The sequence below is a fragment of the Emys orbicularis genome, chromosome 11 (assembly GCF_028017835.1).
Source record: "Emys orbicularis isolate rEmyOrb1 chromosome 11, rEmyOrb1.hap1, whole genome shotgun sequence".
In the NCBI taxonomy this organism is placed as follows: Eukaryota; Metazoa; Chordata; order Testudines; family Emydidae; genus Emys; species Emys orbicularis.
Window position 1 is genome coordinate 43,598,749 of NC_088693.1, and position 18,362 is coordinate 43,617,110.

The window sequence follows — 18,362 nt, forward strand, 5'->3', positions numbered from 1 at the left end:
TAATGATAGACCTGTTTGCCATGAGAGACAAAAGAAGTGCTGTCTGTTTTGCTCTCAAAGTTGTCTCAATCTGGGCTCCCTGACAATGCTTCTCACCTGAGCTGGGAATCAGCACTCTTGTATGCCTTTGCTCCAATTGCAATCATCTGACATGTCATTCTCAAGCTGAAATGGGATTGTGCCACACTCATTCTCTTTGCTCCAATGTGGCCAAGACAGTGTTGGTCCTTTGACCTTCTTGCATTGTTAATTTGTCCTCTCATATCTCTTCCTCTTCACCCTGAGCTCCTGACTCTGCATCATGGTCATATTTTGCATCCAGTGCTCAGCTCCCCTGCATCTCAGAGTGAATGCTGCATGGTTAGAGGAGGAGGAGGAACAGTGTTTGGAGGTGGTCCAGCAAATCTATCTTAATAGTAGAAAGTCCTCCACCAGAGCAGCCTATTTAATCAAATGGAAGTGGTTCTCAATGTGGTCTTTAGCCCAAAGAATTCAACCAGCGTTTGCTTGTATCCAGGGCGTCGTGGATTATCTGTTACACCTACAGTCTTCTGGTCTTGCACTCAGTTGAGAGTGCACCTGGCAGTAATTTTGGCGTTCCATCCGTCCATCCATCCGTGTTTCCGAGCTCCATGGAAGTGAGGCTCTTGAAAGGAGTCACTCTTCTTTACCACTGGTGGAAGAACTGGTTCGCTTGTGGGACCTTAATGTTGTCTTAGCAGTTCTTATGGGACATCCATTTGAGCCTCTGGCAATTTTTCTCCCTTCTGTATCAGAAAATTGCTCTTCTTGTGGCAATAACATGCATGGAGTGTGTGTAAGTTGCAGGCTTCGATGGCAAAGCCTCCTTACACACACTTTTCCAAAGACAAAGTAACCCTGCAGTCGCACCCTAAGATTTTACCTAAAGTGGTTTCTCAGTTTCATTTGAACCAAGTTATGTATCTATTGGTGTTCTTTCTTAAGCCACATTCAACCCCAGATGAGTAGCATCTTCACGTGTTGGATGTCAGGCGATGTTTGGCTTTTTACCTAGATAGGGCTCAATCTTCCTGTTCTTCATCTCATCTATTTGTTTCATATGCAGAACAAATGAAAGGGCAAGCAGTCTCTTCAGACAATGTTTAGGTGGATAACTTCTAGTATCATGACAGCGTACAAAGTAGCTCAGACTGCACCTAATAAGTGGGTGTGAGCTCATTCTGCAAGGGCCCTGGCAGTGTTGATTGCATTTATAAAAGATGTTCCTATATTGGACGTTTGTAGGCTGCCACTTGGTCCTATGTACATTCGTTTACAAACCACTATGCCATTACTACTGCATCCAGGTCAGATGCAAACTTTGGGAAGTATCAGAGGGGTAGTCAGGATCAGACTTCAAAGAGAAACTGCTGAGCTTCAGTTCATTTGCAAATTTGACACCATCAGCTCAGGATTTAACAAAGACTGTGAATGGCTAGACAACTACAAAAGCAGTTTCTCCTCCCTTGGTGTTCACACCTCAACTGCTAGAAGAGGGTGTCATCCTCCCTGATTGAACTAACCTTGTTATCTCTAGACTGATTCTTGCCTGCATATTTATACCTGCCTCTGGAAATTTCCACTACATGCATCTGACGAAATGGGTATTCACCCACGAAAGCTTACGCTCCAGTATGTCTGTTAGTTTGTAAGGTGCCACAGGACTCTCTGTAGCTTTTTACAAACGTTGGGAAGGCAATCCTGCAGTCCTTGTTTAAATAGACTCTGAATTCCACCTCCTGCGAGTACAGCTTGAGTCACCTACATGGAATACAGGGCTGTATTCTAACTATTGTTCTTAAAGATGCAATGCAGATATGTATTCCACAACCCACCCTCCGTCCCCTCTGCCTCAGAGTCTGTAGCTCTTGACGTTTAATGCAAAGAAAGTGAGGGGATCAGGGCAGTGTTGCCCTTATATAGCTAGGGGAGGGGTTAGGGCCACAGGGCATGAGCGCTGCCCCTATGAGTACTGCTAGACAAAGTTCTCTGGCTTCAGTTCGCTGGGTGCACGCACACCTATGTGGAATATATGTCTGCATCACCTCTCGAAGAACAACAGTTACTATACAGGTAAATAAGTTTTTTCCTTAAAATGTGTAATAAACATGTTGGGCCAGATGCTAGCTTGAGTTGATACTCTAAGGATTCACAAAACGCTGTGAACAGGAGAAGCAGCATAGGGCAGAAACTATTCACCCTGAATTTGTCCCTTTTAAACTAGTATACAGTGTGTCTTCACATGCCCTCTATAGCCACAGCTATTGAAAAACATTCCATAGCAAAGATCAAGCATCAGGAGTATAACCATTTTTTTAAGACCAGAAAAGCTCAGCCCTATACACGTCCCTGCCAGTGCAGATTAGTTCCATTTGGAATTATCTCTGCAGAGGTCTCTGTTTAGAGCACAGGACATTACCTTAAAATAATGCTGGATTTCTTTGGGCTATGTTAATGTATGCCTGTGTGGTTATAAACACAATTAAGCCTAGAGCCAGATTTTGGCCTGATGCCGAAGAGTTGATGTACTTTAAAACTGAGATTTTTGAATTTGTCAAATCTACACATTAAGTGAATATCTATCCTTGCAGTGAATATATGCTAAAGATAAAGGAAATAGAAATAGGGTACTAACGCCTTTTATATATGCTGAGTTTTTTATATGAAAACATGACTCATAGTTTAAACCACTTCAGCACAATTTTATTTACAAATTGATATTTTTTCTTTTTTTAGAGGTGTGCTCCTGCATCAATTCGCCTTGTGGACAATGCACAATTTCAGTTTGGTAAGTTCACAAATACTGTGTCCAAAAAATTAGTATTTATATTCTATTTCTAGAGTGCCTTGTCTTAAGTGAGATATCCAGGCTTAAAATCCAGACTGCTTGTCTGTGTCTTATTTCTAGTTTGAATCTTTTTGCCTTTTTGGAAATGTGACTGTTAGGAGTAGGAAGAGTAGCCTACTATTGCTATCAAATAATGGAGTTCATCCTTTGTCTTAAGCAGTAGAAGTCTATGCTTTGGTGCTAAAAGTCCTAGGTTCAAATCTTGTTGATGACTTCTTTTGGGAGTCCTTAGCGTGTGTTTTGAAAATAATTCCTTCAAAATTTCATATAGCTACTGTAGCTAGTGGACAACTTTGGAGTACAGTGCTTGTAACACTAATAGTCCATAAATCTTATTGACTAATGAAGTGAACAAGGTGCATATTCTATGCAGTATGTCAACATGTGCTTTTATTTTATGGTGACAATACTCTTTGGAAGTAAAGGGGCAATGTGTATGAAAGTGAGATTAATAATATTGTCTAGAGATGGATATAGCGCAGAGAAGCAGCATCCTCCATGAACTTCTGCCACTGTATCTCAATCCTGATTGTGTAATGCACTCAGGGCAGGTCTACACTACAGGGTAAAGTTGACCTAAGTTATGCAACTCCAGCTACGTTATTCACGTAGCTGGAGTCGACGTAGCTTAGGTCAACTTTTTGGGGTGTCTACGAGTTTCTCCCGTTGATTTATCGTATGCTTCTCGTTCCGGTGGAGTACCGGAGTTGACGGGAGAACGATCTGCCGTTGCTTTAGCGGGTCTTCACTAGATCCGCTAAATCGACCCCAACGGTGGATCGATCGCCTCAGCGTCAATTCACGGTAAGTGTAGACATGCCCTCAGTATTAAAGGGACACTTCTCAATGGTATTTTGTGGGTGTCTGATATGTAAAACATGCTATTTGGATTATATATTCAAATGATTTGGGGTCCAGTTCTTCCCTGTGGTATGCATTGGGTAATGGGAGTTGTGTGTGTGAATCTTAAGGTAAAACTTGGCTTTATTTTAACACATTTTGATTTTTTAAAAATCTTCAAAACTGATTGGGAATCCCCTTTTGAATATATCATAGAATCATAAGACTGGAAGGGACCTCGAGAGGTCATCTAGTCCAGTCCCCTGCACTCATGGCAGGACTAAGTATAATCTAGAGTAGTCCATCCCTGACGGGTGTTCGTGTAACCTGCTCTGAAAAATCTCTGATGATGGAGATTCCACAACCTTCCTAGGCAACTTATTCCGGCGCTTAACCACCCTGACAGTTTTTCCTAATGGCCAGCCTAAACCTCCATTGCTGCAATTTAAGACCATTGCTTCTTGTTCTATCCTCAGACGTTAAGAACAACAATTCTCCCTCCTCCTTGTAACAACCTTTTATGTACTTGAAAACTGTTCTCATGTCCCCTCTGTCTTGTCTTTTTTCCAGACTAAACAAACCCAATTTTTTTTCAATCTTCCCTCATAGGTCATGTTTTCTAGACCTTTAATCATTTTTGTTGCTCTTCTCTGGACTCTCTCCAGTTTGTCTACATCTTTCCTGAAATGTGGTGCCCTGAAGCTACATATGCTACATAAGCTAACTTATACTCCACAGACAAGAAACATTAAAGTGTCAGTATAGGATTGGTTCTGCTGCAAAAAATACTCCCATACTGTTAATGTAAGTTTAAATTTGGGGTGTAATGAAATGATAGGCAGCATTAGTTTAAGATTAAGGAAAAGATCATCATTACTGTTGCTTGCCCCTCTGAGCTGTCAACAGCACTTTCCTAGTAAGTTATGCGCTAAGGAATACACACCTCTACCCCGATATAACACGACCCGATATAACATGAATTTGGATACAACGCGGTAAAGCAGTCCTCGGGGGCGGGGGGCTACGCACTCCGGTGGATCAAAGCAAGTTCGATATAATGTGGTTTCACCTATAACGCGGTTTGCCTGTCCCCTCCAGGTTTTTGAGGAAGTGCTTTGAGGGGTAAATGAAGTTGGGGAGTAGTAATGACTAGTCCCAATAACAGGAATGAGTGGGGGGGGCGGGGGGATGCATAGTTCTTAAGGACTTAGATCTTCTGTATTCTATTATACTGAATGTGTACCTAGAGCAAAGAACAGATGCATTTTTAAAATTTGAAATTGCAAGTTTAGATTTAAAATTTACTAACATAGTTGAAATTATTTGAAAACTGGTCCTCCACTTAGTGGCTTAGACCTGAGTTTAGGGTTGTTTCACTTATTCTAATTAACTTCACAAGTACTTTAAACAGCTCTCTCCATTGTTTTAAGTGTTTGTGAGATAGTTAATGGCTGCCGGAAAAACATAAACCCTGAACCTATTTCTTAAGCACGCAAAATATCTTCCCGTTTCTTTTAAAGGTTGTGGTTGAGTAAATTATTGTCCTTTATTGCCTTAACTGATGCAGTCTTTTTGTGTATGTCAATTTTCTATGCACATTTGTCATTCATCAAATGTATATAGAGGTGTACTTTTTGCAACTTGTTCTTATCTTAGTATGCAAAGGAGAGTTTCTCTTTTTAGTGAAGAGGAAAGAAGGCTAATGAATTACTGAAGTTCATGCTTTTATTCAGGAGAAAATACTTTGAAGTATTTTACAAGGAAGTATTTGGAAATACCATGTAAACAGTGCATAACTTTTTTATGAATTGGGCTCACAGCATGTAAGCCAGATGTAAGGCTATTAAAATAAAGCAGTTATGGGAGTTCAGACATTGCTAGTAACTGAAAACAGTGGAGAACACAGTAAAAGGCTTTCATCTCAATTCAACCCAGTCCTGAGGCATAGATGTTAATTTAACAGACTCCAAGATGCCATTTGTGTATTCTGGTACCTTTAACTCTGCGTATGTGATTAAGGAAGCAATTACTAGTTTTATGTAGAGAAATCTGTACAAGCGATATAACCAGGAAGGGGGAAAACTCTATACACGTTACTTCATTTTTGGATATCTGTTTCAATGGTTTGGCATAACTTAAAAAAATAAATAAAACCAGCAACCATTAATTTCTATTCCATTAAAAAAATGGAGTGTGGTTTAAACTTTCTATGTGCCATATACTTGTGATGACCTGAACTAAGATTAATCAGAATTACATGTCTGAATGAAGATATGGTAATGGATACATTTCTAGACACTATTCCCCACATATTCCTTTTGAATAACAATTAATGAAAAACATTTCTCTAAAATCTCATAAAGGAGATTTCTTCATTATTAAATTTTAAGTTACAAAAAATAAAATGTTCCGAGTCCTTTGTCAGAGCTTTACCTATAAATCCCTTATCAGAGTTCTTCGTTACATGATGAAGTAAGATCAGATTTCTGAAAATCTTGCAGCTATTATTGCCTTGTTAACTTACTCTTTCCTCTTTTTTTCCCCCCAAAGGGCATGCTCTTAAACCACAGGTTGCTTCAATTTTTACATCATTTTTGGATGGGCTGAAAAAATTCTACATCACAAAGGTATTTAATATTTATTTTAGTGCTATTAAGCAGTTTAGGATTCAGAAAGTTTCTAGTACATTGTCTCATGAATTGAGGTGCTCTTGAAATGTAACAATTGTAACAGTGCAGAAATTTCGCATAATGGTTCATCCAAGGATCTCAAGGAAATGGTGGGGATAGCTTGTTTCGCTATCAAGATTACCATTGTGAATGCTAGACTGCAGCAAATTAAACTAATTCACTTTTTCTGTGCAATAATACTCATTTTAAAGTATAAAAACTAAATACCTGGACTACTTCACATGTTCAGATTTGTACAAACATTAACTAGTCCTCGTAACTCCCATGTGAAATAGGTATGGTCTTTCTACTACTCCCAGTGTAATGTGGGATAAGATGCATAGATTCATGGATTCCACGGCCAGAAGGGACCATTGTGATCATCTAGTCTGACCTACTTTATCACATAGTCCGTAGAACTTCCCCCAAATTATTCCCAGAGCATATCTTTTAGAAAAACATACAGGCTTGATTTAGAAATTGTCAGTGATGGGGAATCCACCATGACCCTTTTATAAGTTGTCACAATGGTTAATTATAGAATCATAGAAATGTAGGACTAGAAGGAACCTCAGTAGGTTGTCTAGTCCAGTCCCTGCACTGAGGCAGAACTAAGTCTGACAGGTGTTTTGTCTAACTTATTCTTAAAAACTAATAGTGACAGAGATTCCACAACCTCCTAGGCAATTTTCCAGTGCTTAACTACTCTTACAGTTAGGAAGTTTTTCCTAATGTCTAACCTAAATCTCCCTTGCTGCAATTTAAGCCCTTTACTTCTTGTCCTGACCTCAGTAGTTTAGGAAAACAATTTATCATGCCCCTCTTTATAACAACCTTTCAGGAACTTGAAGACTGTTATCATGTCCCCACTCAGTCTTCTCTTCTCTGGAATAAACAGACCAATTTTTTTCAATCTTTCCTTGTAGGTTGTCTTTTCTAGACCTTTAATAATTTTTGTTGCTCTCCTCTGGACTTTCTCCAGTTTGTTCACATCATTCTTGAAGTGTGATGTCCAGAAATAGACACACTACTCCAGTTGAGGCCTTATCAATGCTGAGTAGTGCTTCTCATGTCTTGCTCACAACACTCCTGCTAATACATCCCAGAATGATGTTTGCTTTATTTGCAACAGTATTACATTGTTGACTCGTATTTAGTTTGCAATCTACTATAACACCCCCATCCTTTTCTGCAGTACTCCTTCATTGGCAGTCATTTCCCATTTTCTATTTGTGCAATTGATTATTCCTTCCTAAGTGTAGTACTTTACATTTTGTCCTTATTGAATTTCATCCTATTTATTTCAGACCATGTCTCCAGTTTGTCAAGATCATTTTGAATTCTAATCCTGTTCTCCAAAGCACTTGCAACCCCTCCCAGCTTGGTATTGTCCACAAACTTTATAAGTGTATTTTCTATACCATTATCCAAATAATTTATGAAGATAGTGAATAGAACCGGACCTAGGACACATCCCTGTGGCACCCCACACGATATGCCTCTCCAGCTTGATTTTTGAACCATTGATAACTACTAAGTATAATTTTCCAACCAGTTGTGCACCCACCTTCTTTGAGTGCTTGCACATGTCCATTCCACGTTAAGTGAGCACGCGCTGCTTGCAGTCACCAGAAGCATCCGCTGGGTTGGCCCCAGCACCCCCACGGCGCCACATGCTGACACAAGGGATCCAGCCAAACCCCCACCCTCTCAGTTCCTTCTTACCGCCCATGACAGTCGCTGGAACTGCTCCTCTTGCTTTGGCAAACTCTTCTTAGTGGTCTTGGTTTACTTCCTTTCCCTTTGTTTCTTTCATCCCAGTTCTTTATTTCTCTTTTGAACTGTCATCAGTTTGTTGTACATAGTTAGTTGACATTTTTCACCGTGTTAGCAATCTTCGTCCACTCCTGGTGCCGGAGCATGCTTCGGTCTCTGGGTTTCAAACTCTGTCTCTCCTGCAACAAGCCTATGTCTGTGAGTAACGTGCAATCCAGTTGTCTGAAGTGCTGGGAGAGACTCGTATCCGGGATCTCTGCCAGGACTTGAAGCCCCATACGAAGAAGGACCGGAAGGCCAGGTTGAAATCCTTCCTGATGGAGGCAGTGCTTGACCCTTGTCAGAGCCAAGTTAATCAGACTCAGCACGGAGTACCTCTGAGTTGGTGCGGGGTGCTCCCCCTGCTGTGAGAGTCTCTCAGACCTGTTCCCCTTCACCCGTGTCCAGGAAAAAATGTAAGAAGCAACTGACTGAGAGGGGGCATTCCCAAACTCTAAAGAAAACCAAGCACTGGGAGCACAGCAGAGGGCGACCTGAGTCTGGCCACTCTTCTGCCCCCACTCTGAGGGCAATACCATTGACTCGTCCAGTGTGCAGGCTCCGTTGAGTCCGGTCCTGGACCAACCTTCAGCACTGGAAGAACAATGCGGCACCAGTGGGATCACGGTAGCATCTGCCCCGGAGGCATTTGTTGCGGCCAGTGACTTGCTGGCAGCTTTGGTACCGCCACTGCTGGGAATACAAGAGTTGGTGGTGTCTGTGCCGGTGAGCAGAAAGGGAACATGTTGCCCCAAATTCCCGTGAGGGATACCTTCTAGAGGGAAACTGGACCTGCTGGCCTTGATGCAGGTCTTCCCACCTTGGCACCATTCCCCGGCACCAATGGATTCCGCCCCGTGTGGTCCCTGGAGGAAGGCACGTCGTCGGACTTGGAAGTGGAGTCGTATCTGCAGAACCATTTCCCCCCCTCCCCATCCCGTCAGCCTATCCAGTTGTGGATCCGGGTGCAGGAGTACCCCCAAGTACTTGGCACAGTGGGCACTGGCCTATGCAGTTGTAATGGTCATTTTGGAACCCGTGGAGTTTTCTTCTATGTGGGAGCCCCCTTCTAGGCACTCCTACTCCTGTGGTCTCGGAGAGGAGAGCAACTCCATCCCTTCAACCAGCACCCAACCCGGACTCTGATACCAAGCCTGGTACTGACCCTCCGGGCCGAGACCCAGTTGGTGCACAAGGAGAGGAGGAGGATCCCCTTCCGGTGCAGACCTCCTCTTCCTCCTCCCCAGCTGATGCAGTGTCAAGGGCATGCGTATTCCCTCCCTACAATGACTCAGGGCTTATCAAAAGTTGTTAAAAAGAGTGATCTCGAACTTCGGGCTGGAAGTGTAGGTAGTCAGTCCTCCCACAGCCTGGTTGATATTTTGGCTGTGGTGGTCCTATCAAAAGTGGCTCTCCCTCTCAATGAGGCCATCATGGGACTGTTTAAAGCCCTGTTAAACCCATCCTCCCTCCCTCCCTCCCACCTCCAAAGAGGGACGAAAAAAAGTACTTTGTTCCTGCTCAGGGTTATGAGTATTTGTACGCCCACCCTCCTCCGGGGTCCCTGGTGGTCTCGGCGGCCAATGAGCTGGACAGGCAAGGGCAGCAAGGAGTGTGCCCCAAGGCAGAAGACCCAGACACTAGACCTTTTTGGTAGAAAGGTTTATTCTACCCGTGGTCTGCAACTCTGCTTCTCCAACCAGCAGGCATTGCTGGGAAGGTACAACTTCAACATCTGGGAGTCGATGTTGAAATTCAAGGACTTGTTCCCCAGGAGTCCTGGCAGAAGTTCTGTGTTCTGATGGAGGAGGGGAGGTCTGTAGCCAGGGCTTCCCTGCAGGCTGCTCTGGACTCAGCAGACTTGGTGCCAGATGCATGGCTTCTGTGATGGTCATGTGCAAATGCTCTTGGCTTCAATCCTCAGGACCACCAACGGAGTTCTCAGAGCAAACGGATACAAAGCTCCATTCCTGAAAGATTTAAGAAGAACCCTCAAGTCCCTGGGTCTCTACACCCCAGTGCCTACGAGGAAGCATTTCAGGCTCCAGCACTCCACCAGTTTCTCAGCTCTGCCACCCCATCAGGACCTGCAAAAGAAATGGAGCAAGGAATTTAGACACAGGCAACTGCCCCCATCCGCCCCAGAGTTCCTGTTTAGCCCAGCCAGATATTCTGAGGCAGCCAAACAGAACTTTTTGATGGGATGCCCAAGAGCATTATACCAGTTCCTGTGCCACTGGTTCCTGTCCCTCCTTTGTCTTCGGACTGCCTATCTCACTTCAGCTCAGCCTGGTCTCTTATCACCACCAGACCACTGGGTGTTGAAGGCTGTGGAAAGGGGTTATATGCTCCAGTCTTCCATTACAAGCCAGATTTTGACACCTCAGTCCCCAAATTTTGCCATAATTATAATTCAAGCCACTTGTAGTTCAGTTGTAATGTTACAGCAGAGTAGAGTCTTTGTGAGAACTTTGAGGTGAAACAGACAAGGTATTTGGGAGATATGAGATTAAAAAGTGAGTCTTCACCGCAGAGCCCCCTCTGCGTTCCCCCCCCCCACCCCCAAGCACTTTTTAAACAATGTTTTGCTCTCATCAGCAGTCTTAATTGCTTGGCTTAGAAATCCCAAATTTGGTCCACTATGACCCCCAGATCCCTTTCCGCAGTACTCTTTCCTAGGCAGTCATATCCCATTTTGTATGTGTGCAACTGATTGTTCCTCCCAAAGTGGAGTACTTTGCATTTGTCCTTATTGAATTTCACCCTATTTACTTCAGACCATTTCTCCAGTTTTGTCCAGATCATTTAGAATTATAATTATATCCTCCAAAACACTTGCAACCCCTCCCGGCTTGCTATGGTCTGCAAACTTTATAAGTTTACTCTGTATGCCATTATCTAAATCATTGATGAAGATATTGAACAGAACCGGACCCAGAACTGATCCCTGCAGGATCCCACTCATTTTGCCCTTCCAGCATGACCATGAACCACTGATAACTACTCTGGGAATGGTTTTCCAACCAGTTATTCACCCACCTTATAGGAGCTCCATCTAGGTTGCATTTCCCTAGTTTGTTTATGAGAAGGTCATGCGAGATTGTCTCAAAAGCTTTACTAAAGTCGAGATATACCACGTCTACCGCTTCCTCCCCATCCACAAGGCTTGTTACTGTCAAAGAAAGCTATCAGGTTGGTTTGACATGATTTATTCTTGACAAATCCATGCTGACTATTACTTATCACGTTATTATCTTCTAGATTTTGCACATTGATTGCATAACTTTCTCCATTATCTTTCCAGGTATAAAAGTTAAGCTGACTGTCTGTAATTCCCTGGATTGTCCTTATTTCCCTTTTTGTAGATTGGCACAATATTTGCCCTTTTCCAGTCTTCTGGAATCTCTCCCATCTTCTGACTTTTCAGAGATAATTGCTAATGGCTCAGATATCTCCTTAATCAGCTCCTTCAGTATTCTAGAATGCATTTCATCAGGCCCTGGTGACTTGAAGACATCTAACTTGTCTAAGTAATTTTTAACTTATTTCCCTATTTTAGCCTCTGATCCTACGTCATTTTCACTGGCATTCACTATGTTAGACATCCAATCACCACCAACCTTCTTGGTGAAAACCGAAACAAAGAAGTCATTAAGCACCTCTGCCATTTCCACATTTTCTGTTATCTCCCTCTTCTCCCCCCCCCACCCCCCCACCGAGTAACAGGCCTATCCTGTCCTTGGTCTTCCTCTTCCTTCTAATGTATTTGTAGAATGTTTTCTTGTTACCCTTTATGTCTCTAGCTAGTTTGATCTCATTTTGTGCCATGGCCTTTCTAATTTTGTCCCTACATACTTGTGGGACTTATATTCATCCTTTGTAATTTGACTTAGTTTCCACTTTTGTAGCCAGTGTGGTCTCTTGCCATACTTCCGATCTTTCCTACGCAGTAGGATAGTTTCCTCTTGTGCCCTTAATAATGTCTCTGAAAAATTGCCAACTGTCTTCAATTCTTTTTCCCCTTAGACTTGCTTCCCATGGGATCTTACCTACCAAACTCCCTGAGTTTGCTAAAGTCCGCCTTCTTGAAATCCATTGTCTTTATTTTGCTGTTCTCCCTCCTACCGTTCCTTAAAATCATGAACTCTACCATTTCATGATCACTTTCACCCAAAAAGTGGGTGCCTTCCACTTTCAAAATCTCAACCAGTTCCTCCCTATTTGTCAAAATCAAATCTAGAACAGCCTGTCCCCTAGTAGCTTTCTCCACCTTTTGAAATAAAAAATTGTCTCCAATACATTCTAAGAACTTGTTGGATTTGTTGAGCCCTGCTGTGTTATTTTCCCAACAGATGTCTGGGTAGTTGAAGTCCCCCATTACCACCTGTGCTTTGGATGATTTTTGTTAGTTGCTTTTAAAAAAAAGCCTCATCCACCTCTTTTTCCTGGTTAGGTGGTCTGTAGTAGACACCTACCATGACATCACCCTCGTTTTTTATCCCTTTTATCTTTGCCCAGAGACTTTCAACAAAGGCTGTCTCCTATTTCCATCTGAACCTCCATCCAAGTGTATACATTTTTAATATATAAGACAACAACACCTTTTTTTCCCTGCCTGTCCTTCCTGAGCAAGCTATACCCTTCTATAGCAATATTCCAGTCATGCATATTATCCCACCAAGTTTCTGTGATGCCAACTATGTCATTGTTGTGTTTATTTACTAGCATTTCGAGTTCTTCCTGCTTATTCCCCGTACTTCTTGCATTAGTATAAATCTGTCACAAATGTCTGTCTGTTTCCCATCTATATAACTGGAATAATAACTTGCATCATAGCTATGTTGTGAAAATAAATTAATGTTTGTGACACATTCAGATGCTACAGTGAGCACCGTAGAAAAGTCCATAAGGAAATTAGTAATCCTGTATCCGGAGAAGGGTTTGATCAGTGTGAAGTAAATAAGGCCACACATTGAATGATTAGCATAAAACAAAATATTGAATAACCACTTATTCAGTGAGCACTGTTCATTTTGTGCAGTGAACGAGGCAGTGTGCTGTGGAAAAAATAGTAATGATCATGTAATTAGTGTATCCTAATGCAAGCACATGAGAGCTTAATTAAGGCTTCACAGGTAACTTTAGTTCTGGCATTTGCAAACTTTTGGATGCCTTTTTTTACCACCTAGAACCTAGATAACATTATTAATGTATTTTTTGTATATCTCTTATATGCATACCTAAGCTAAAGTCCATTATTAATTTGATTGTGTTTTTATCAATTCTGCCCTGACAGTAAAGTTATTCTCTTTTCGTGTACCTCTTTTCATTCCCCTTTTATTTCTGTTTGTGTGCTTAGCTCTCTCCCCTTATACGACGCATTTCTTAGTCAGTACCCATTTCTTTCACCCTTTCCACTTGGACAATAGGAAGGGCCTTCTGCAACCTCCACCTATTTTATATTCTTCCTCACTTCCTTTCCTAAAATTTTCTACTTGGTGAAAGCTTTCTGGAGCCAATGAATACTCTTTCAGTGACTATTAAAGAGCAATATACAAGCCTGTCCATCTCTTGGAATATCTTCAGTGATCTTTGACCTGGTGCCTACCAAAGCTCCAAATTCCCGTTCTTGGAACAAGAGACTAAATGCACTTCCAGACCGAGATACCATCAAACCACTTAATGAAGTTTCTTCCCCTACCGCTTTTGCACTTGTGGTATACTCCTCCCCCACTCTTTAAATTCTTCTTCCTTGTTTATTTCTCTCCTTTCCTTATAGTGCCTTCCCTGGTCCAGGACTGTACGAATGATGATGCTTCTGGCAACAATGCTTGACCAGCATAGTGACTCATGCTTCTGGTTGCTTTTCTTTAGCATTTTTGTAGAGTAATACTAAGTGGGAACAGAAGGGCACACACATTCCCTTCTAACTGCTTGGAGAATCAAGGCTACAAACGGATGGATTTATCTTTCCTCTCTGCCCCTCTATTCAAAGTGCCTTTAGCAGTGCAGAAGCTTGCCTTCTGCAAGTCCAGTAGAATGAAACTGTCTGGGATCACGTCACTGCCACCTCCCAGTGGTGTTGAGGTGAAAGCAGTAACATTAAAGGCATAATTTTCATATGGAAGAATTTCTAAGAGGAACATAAAATTCCCTTGTTCCTGTGCTGCGTAAAACACCTCCACTTAGTAATTTGTCATATAACATATCAAATGTCTGTATTCTTCTTCAGTTGTTTAGTGTGGTGCACAAAAATTTCTATGAATGATGTCAAGAGTGCTTGAAAATAGACTAGAAATTACCTGAAATATTCTGTGCACCTTGTTTTCTTTAGGCACTATCCTATTCCTATTCCACAAGAATACTTGCTAACCCAAAGTGACTTTGAGTACAGTGTACCTATGTGTAGTTGAAGGAAAAGGGAAAAAGTAGATTTATTCAAGCCTGGATTCTGCCATGTGGACTATAACATGATACAGGTATTTTCTTTTCACAGTTTAAAGGATTTGATCCCAACGAACTGTGTGTAGCTACATTACTCTTTGAGGGTGACAGAGAGAAGGTTCTTCAGCATGAAAAGCAAGTTTATGATATCGCTGCCAAATTTGGGTATGATTTTCAAGGAATTTTATTTCTGATATGGAGTGTCTGTGTTAAATTTCCCAGTTAAAATTAGGCTACTGCATTTTTAAGACAAAAACAAAATGGAAATTTTTATGTATTGTGTCCTTTAAACCTTTTTATAAAGTTAAAATGAAAATCTGTATAATTAAATATACAATGTTCCTTTTTATAAATATAACTTTACAGTTAATAGCAATTTAATTTTCTGATTATCATTTTAATGTGAGAAACTGCAATTAGATATAGTTTATTACAGTATCTGACTAAATATAGAATCTAAAATTTTGTTAAAGCTTTCTTTCATGCTAATCATAGTGTTCAGACTTGTAGACCTGGAAGCTGACTGCTATTTTGTGACACTAGACTAATGTCCTTCCTAAAGCACAGAGGAGGGAGACAAAATTGTAAGGTTAATATTTGGCAATATTGACTAGAGCATATAAAAAAAGAAAGCTTGTTTTAAGGGGAAATTGTGTTTAATCAAAGGAATTTGATGAATTAGCTGCATCCCACCCCTTGTCACTGATTGTGTTGTGCTGTTACAAAGGGACAGAAAACATTTCACTTCAGTAACAGGCTGAGTAATGATAGGGTGGTTTCTGTCCATCTGGCTTGATTGATTACAAGACTGATTGATGAAAATCATGGTGAAAATCTCATTTGTCAGAACTGCATTTTTATTTCCTTTTTAAACAAACTCTTTGCTGCTATTTACTCTGCTTACTAATAGTTTTAATTCTACTTCTCAGTTGCACTTTTCATACCTTTTGAATAAAGCTGTCAGTACTGTACTTTATAAATTCATATTACGTTTTTCTGTGCTTCTAGACCACCTTTTCAAACTCACACTATAAACCAAATTTTCCCTAGGTGGTTCAGAAAGCATGTTTAACATAAATAATTTGGTATCCTGGTCACTCTTGAATATATAAAATTCCCTTGATTTTTTTTTTTTTTTTTTTAAGTGCACTTCATTAGCTTTTTTCTATTACATATAAAAATACACGAGAACATAAGGTTGCAAAGACAAGCACTCAGAAGTTAGCAAATGCCAGAATTAAAGCTGCTAGTGCAACTGTAAATCATCCCCCTGTGTGTATATATTATAACTCTTTAATTACATGATCACATACTACTTTTTCCACAGGACCCCTGTTTCAGTCAGTGCACTGAAAACAGGATCTTACAAATGGAAAGTGTTAGGCAACCTTATCTATAGGTGGAGCTACCAGTTCTGCATATAGTAATGAAACTGAGGCTTTAATTTTGATCAGTTTAAGCTTCTAGCTCCATTTTTATTTGTAAATTACTTTCATTTTTACCCCTCTTCACTGGGGGTTTCTTTTCTAGACTACAGTCCTGAGGACTCATGCCACCGTGTCTTTAAAACAATTATGATGCCCTTTGTTGCAGCCATAAGATTCAAGCCAACGAAAAATAGGACACCTCTTCAGCATTGTTCCTATATTGGTGGGTTTGTGTTGCTGCTGAGCAACACAAGTCTCCCCATCTCTTGCCTTCTCTCTGGCCCCAATGTCTTTGCTCACTCATACCCAAAGCACCTTTGCGACTTAATAGTCTACTATTATAGCCATTCCAGTTTTGCTCACCTGGTGAGTACAAGAGTATGTAAATACAACCTACACCTTAGTTATGAATTCAAGGAGCCACTATTAAGATATCTGTGCAATGGTGTAATTTCATATATTTGAACACATCTGTATTACGCTGAGATGTCTTGCACATACTACTTATTTTCTCAGAACTTTGTGGAAGAGCTAAGATGGAGTTCTCATAATTTTGGATCATGTCACATCACATAAAAATATATGTGCTGAAATATGTGTTTAAATAATACTCCTTAGAAGTTTACTTTCATTTTTAAAATGGAAATAGAACTCTGGGAAGAGAGTCAATTAGTTCAGAATTAGGAAATATTTAGATCATTAAAAAAAAAACCATTAAGACCAGTGATTAATCAGTCCACATCTTTTCAGTTATTTTTCCATAGTAGTAATTTGCTGGTAGAGATTATTTGTAAAAAGACTCAAAAAATGAACAAAGTAGGGCTGTCGATTAACTCATGCGATTCATTTTTTTTAATCGCAATCAATTTTTTTGAATTAATCGTGATTAATAGCACTGTTAAACAATAGAATAGTAATTGAAATGTATTAAATATTTTTGGATGTTTTTCTAATTTTCAAATATATTGATTTCTATTACAACACAGAATACAAAGTGTACAGTGCTCACTTTATATTATTATTTTTGATTACAAATATTTGCACTGTAAAAATGACAAAAGAAATAGTATTTTTCAGTTCACCTCATACAAATACTGTAGTGCAATCTCTTTATCGTGAAAGTGTAACTTACAAATGTAGATGGTTTTTTTGTTTTGTTACATAACTGCACTCAAAAACAAAGCAATGTAAAACTTTAGAGCCTACAAGTCCACTCAGTCCTACTTCTTGGTCAGCCAATCGCGAAGACAAACAAGTTTGTTTACATTTACGGGAAATACTGCTGCCTGCTTCTTATTTACAGCGTCACCTGAAAGTGAGAAAAGGCATTCCCATGACAATTTTGTAGTTGGCGTTGCAAAATATTTACGTGCCAGATATGCTAAACATTCATATGCCCCTTAATGCTTCGGCCACCGTTCCAGAGGACATGCTTCCATGCTGCTGATGCTAATTAAAAAAATGTGTTAATTTAAATTTGTGACTGAACTCCTTGTGGGAGAATTGCATAGGTTTCCTGCTATGTTTTACCCGCATTCTGCCATATAGTTCATGTTATAGCAGTCTCGGATGAGGACCCTGCACATGTTTGTTTTAAGAACACTTTCACAGAAAATTTGACAAAACGCAAAGAAGGTACCATGTGAGATTTCTAAAAATAGCTGTGACAGGTTGGATCACAGAAACCCCCTTGGGACTGCCACCTGATGTGCTGGGACTACCTCTGAGCCAGTCTTCCCTGCCAGCTTGGGACTTCAGAACCTTGCCAACACAGATCCAAGTCTGAACCACATCCCCCACAAGCTGCAGGCTTAAGCTGTTTTCAGTTAAGAAGTGCTGCTGACTCCAGCACTCAGATACCCAGCTCCCAATGGGGTCCCAAACCCCAAATAAATCTGCTTTACCCTGTATAAAGCTTATACAGGGTAAACGCATAAATTGTTCGCCCTCTATAACACTGATAGAGAGAGATGCACAGCTGTTTGTGTCATCCCCCCCTCCCCCCGGGCATTAATATATACTCTGGGTTAATTAATAAGTAAAAAGTGATTTTATTAAGTACAAAAAGTAGGATTTAAGTGGTTCCAAGTAATAACAGACAGAATAAAGTAAATTACCAAGAAAATAAAACAAAAACACGCAAGTCTAAGCCTAATACAGTAAAAACTAAATGCCGGTAAATCTCACCCTCAGAGATGTTCCAATAAGCCTCTTTTACAGACTAGACTTCCTCCTAGTCTGGGTCCAGCAATCGCTCACACTCTGTAGTTATTGTCCTTTGTTCCAGTTTCTTTCAGG

The 18,362-nt window shown here is 40.7% G+C and overlaps 1 protein-coding gene across 1 annotated transcript in view; it reads left to right on the forward strand.

Annotated features, from left to right (window-relative positions):
• AGPS (alkylglycerone phosphate synthase) overlaps positions 1–18,362 on the forward strand; it is a 136,093-nt gene that overhangs the window by 74,903 nt on the left and 42,828 nt on the right. Inside the window, exons 12-14 of the mRNA XM_065413460.1 lie at positions 2,758–2,809; positions 6,260–6,336; positions 14,690–14,802. Of these exons, the coding sequence (XP_065269532.1) occupies positions 2,758–2,809; positions 6,260–6,336; positions 14,690–14,802 (242 nt within the window). The remainder of the gene's footprint in view (positions 1–2,757; positions 2,810–6,259; positions 6,337–14,689; positions 14,803–18,362) is intronic.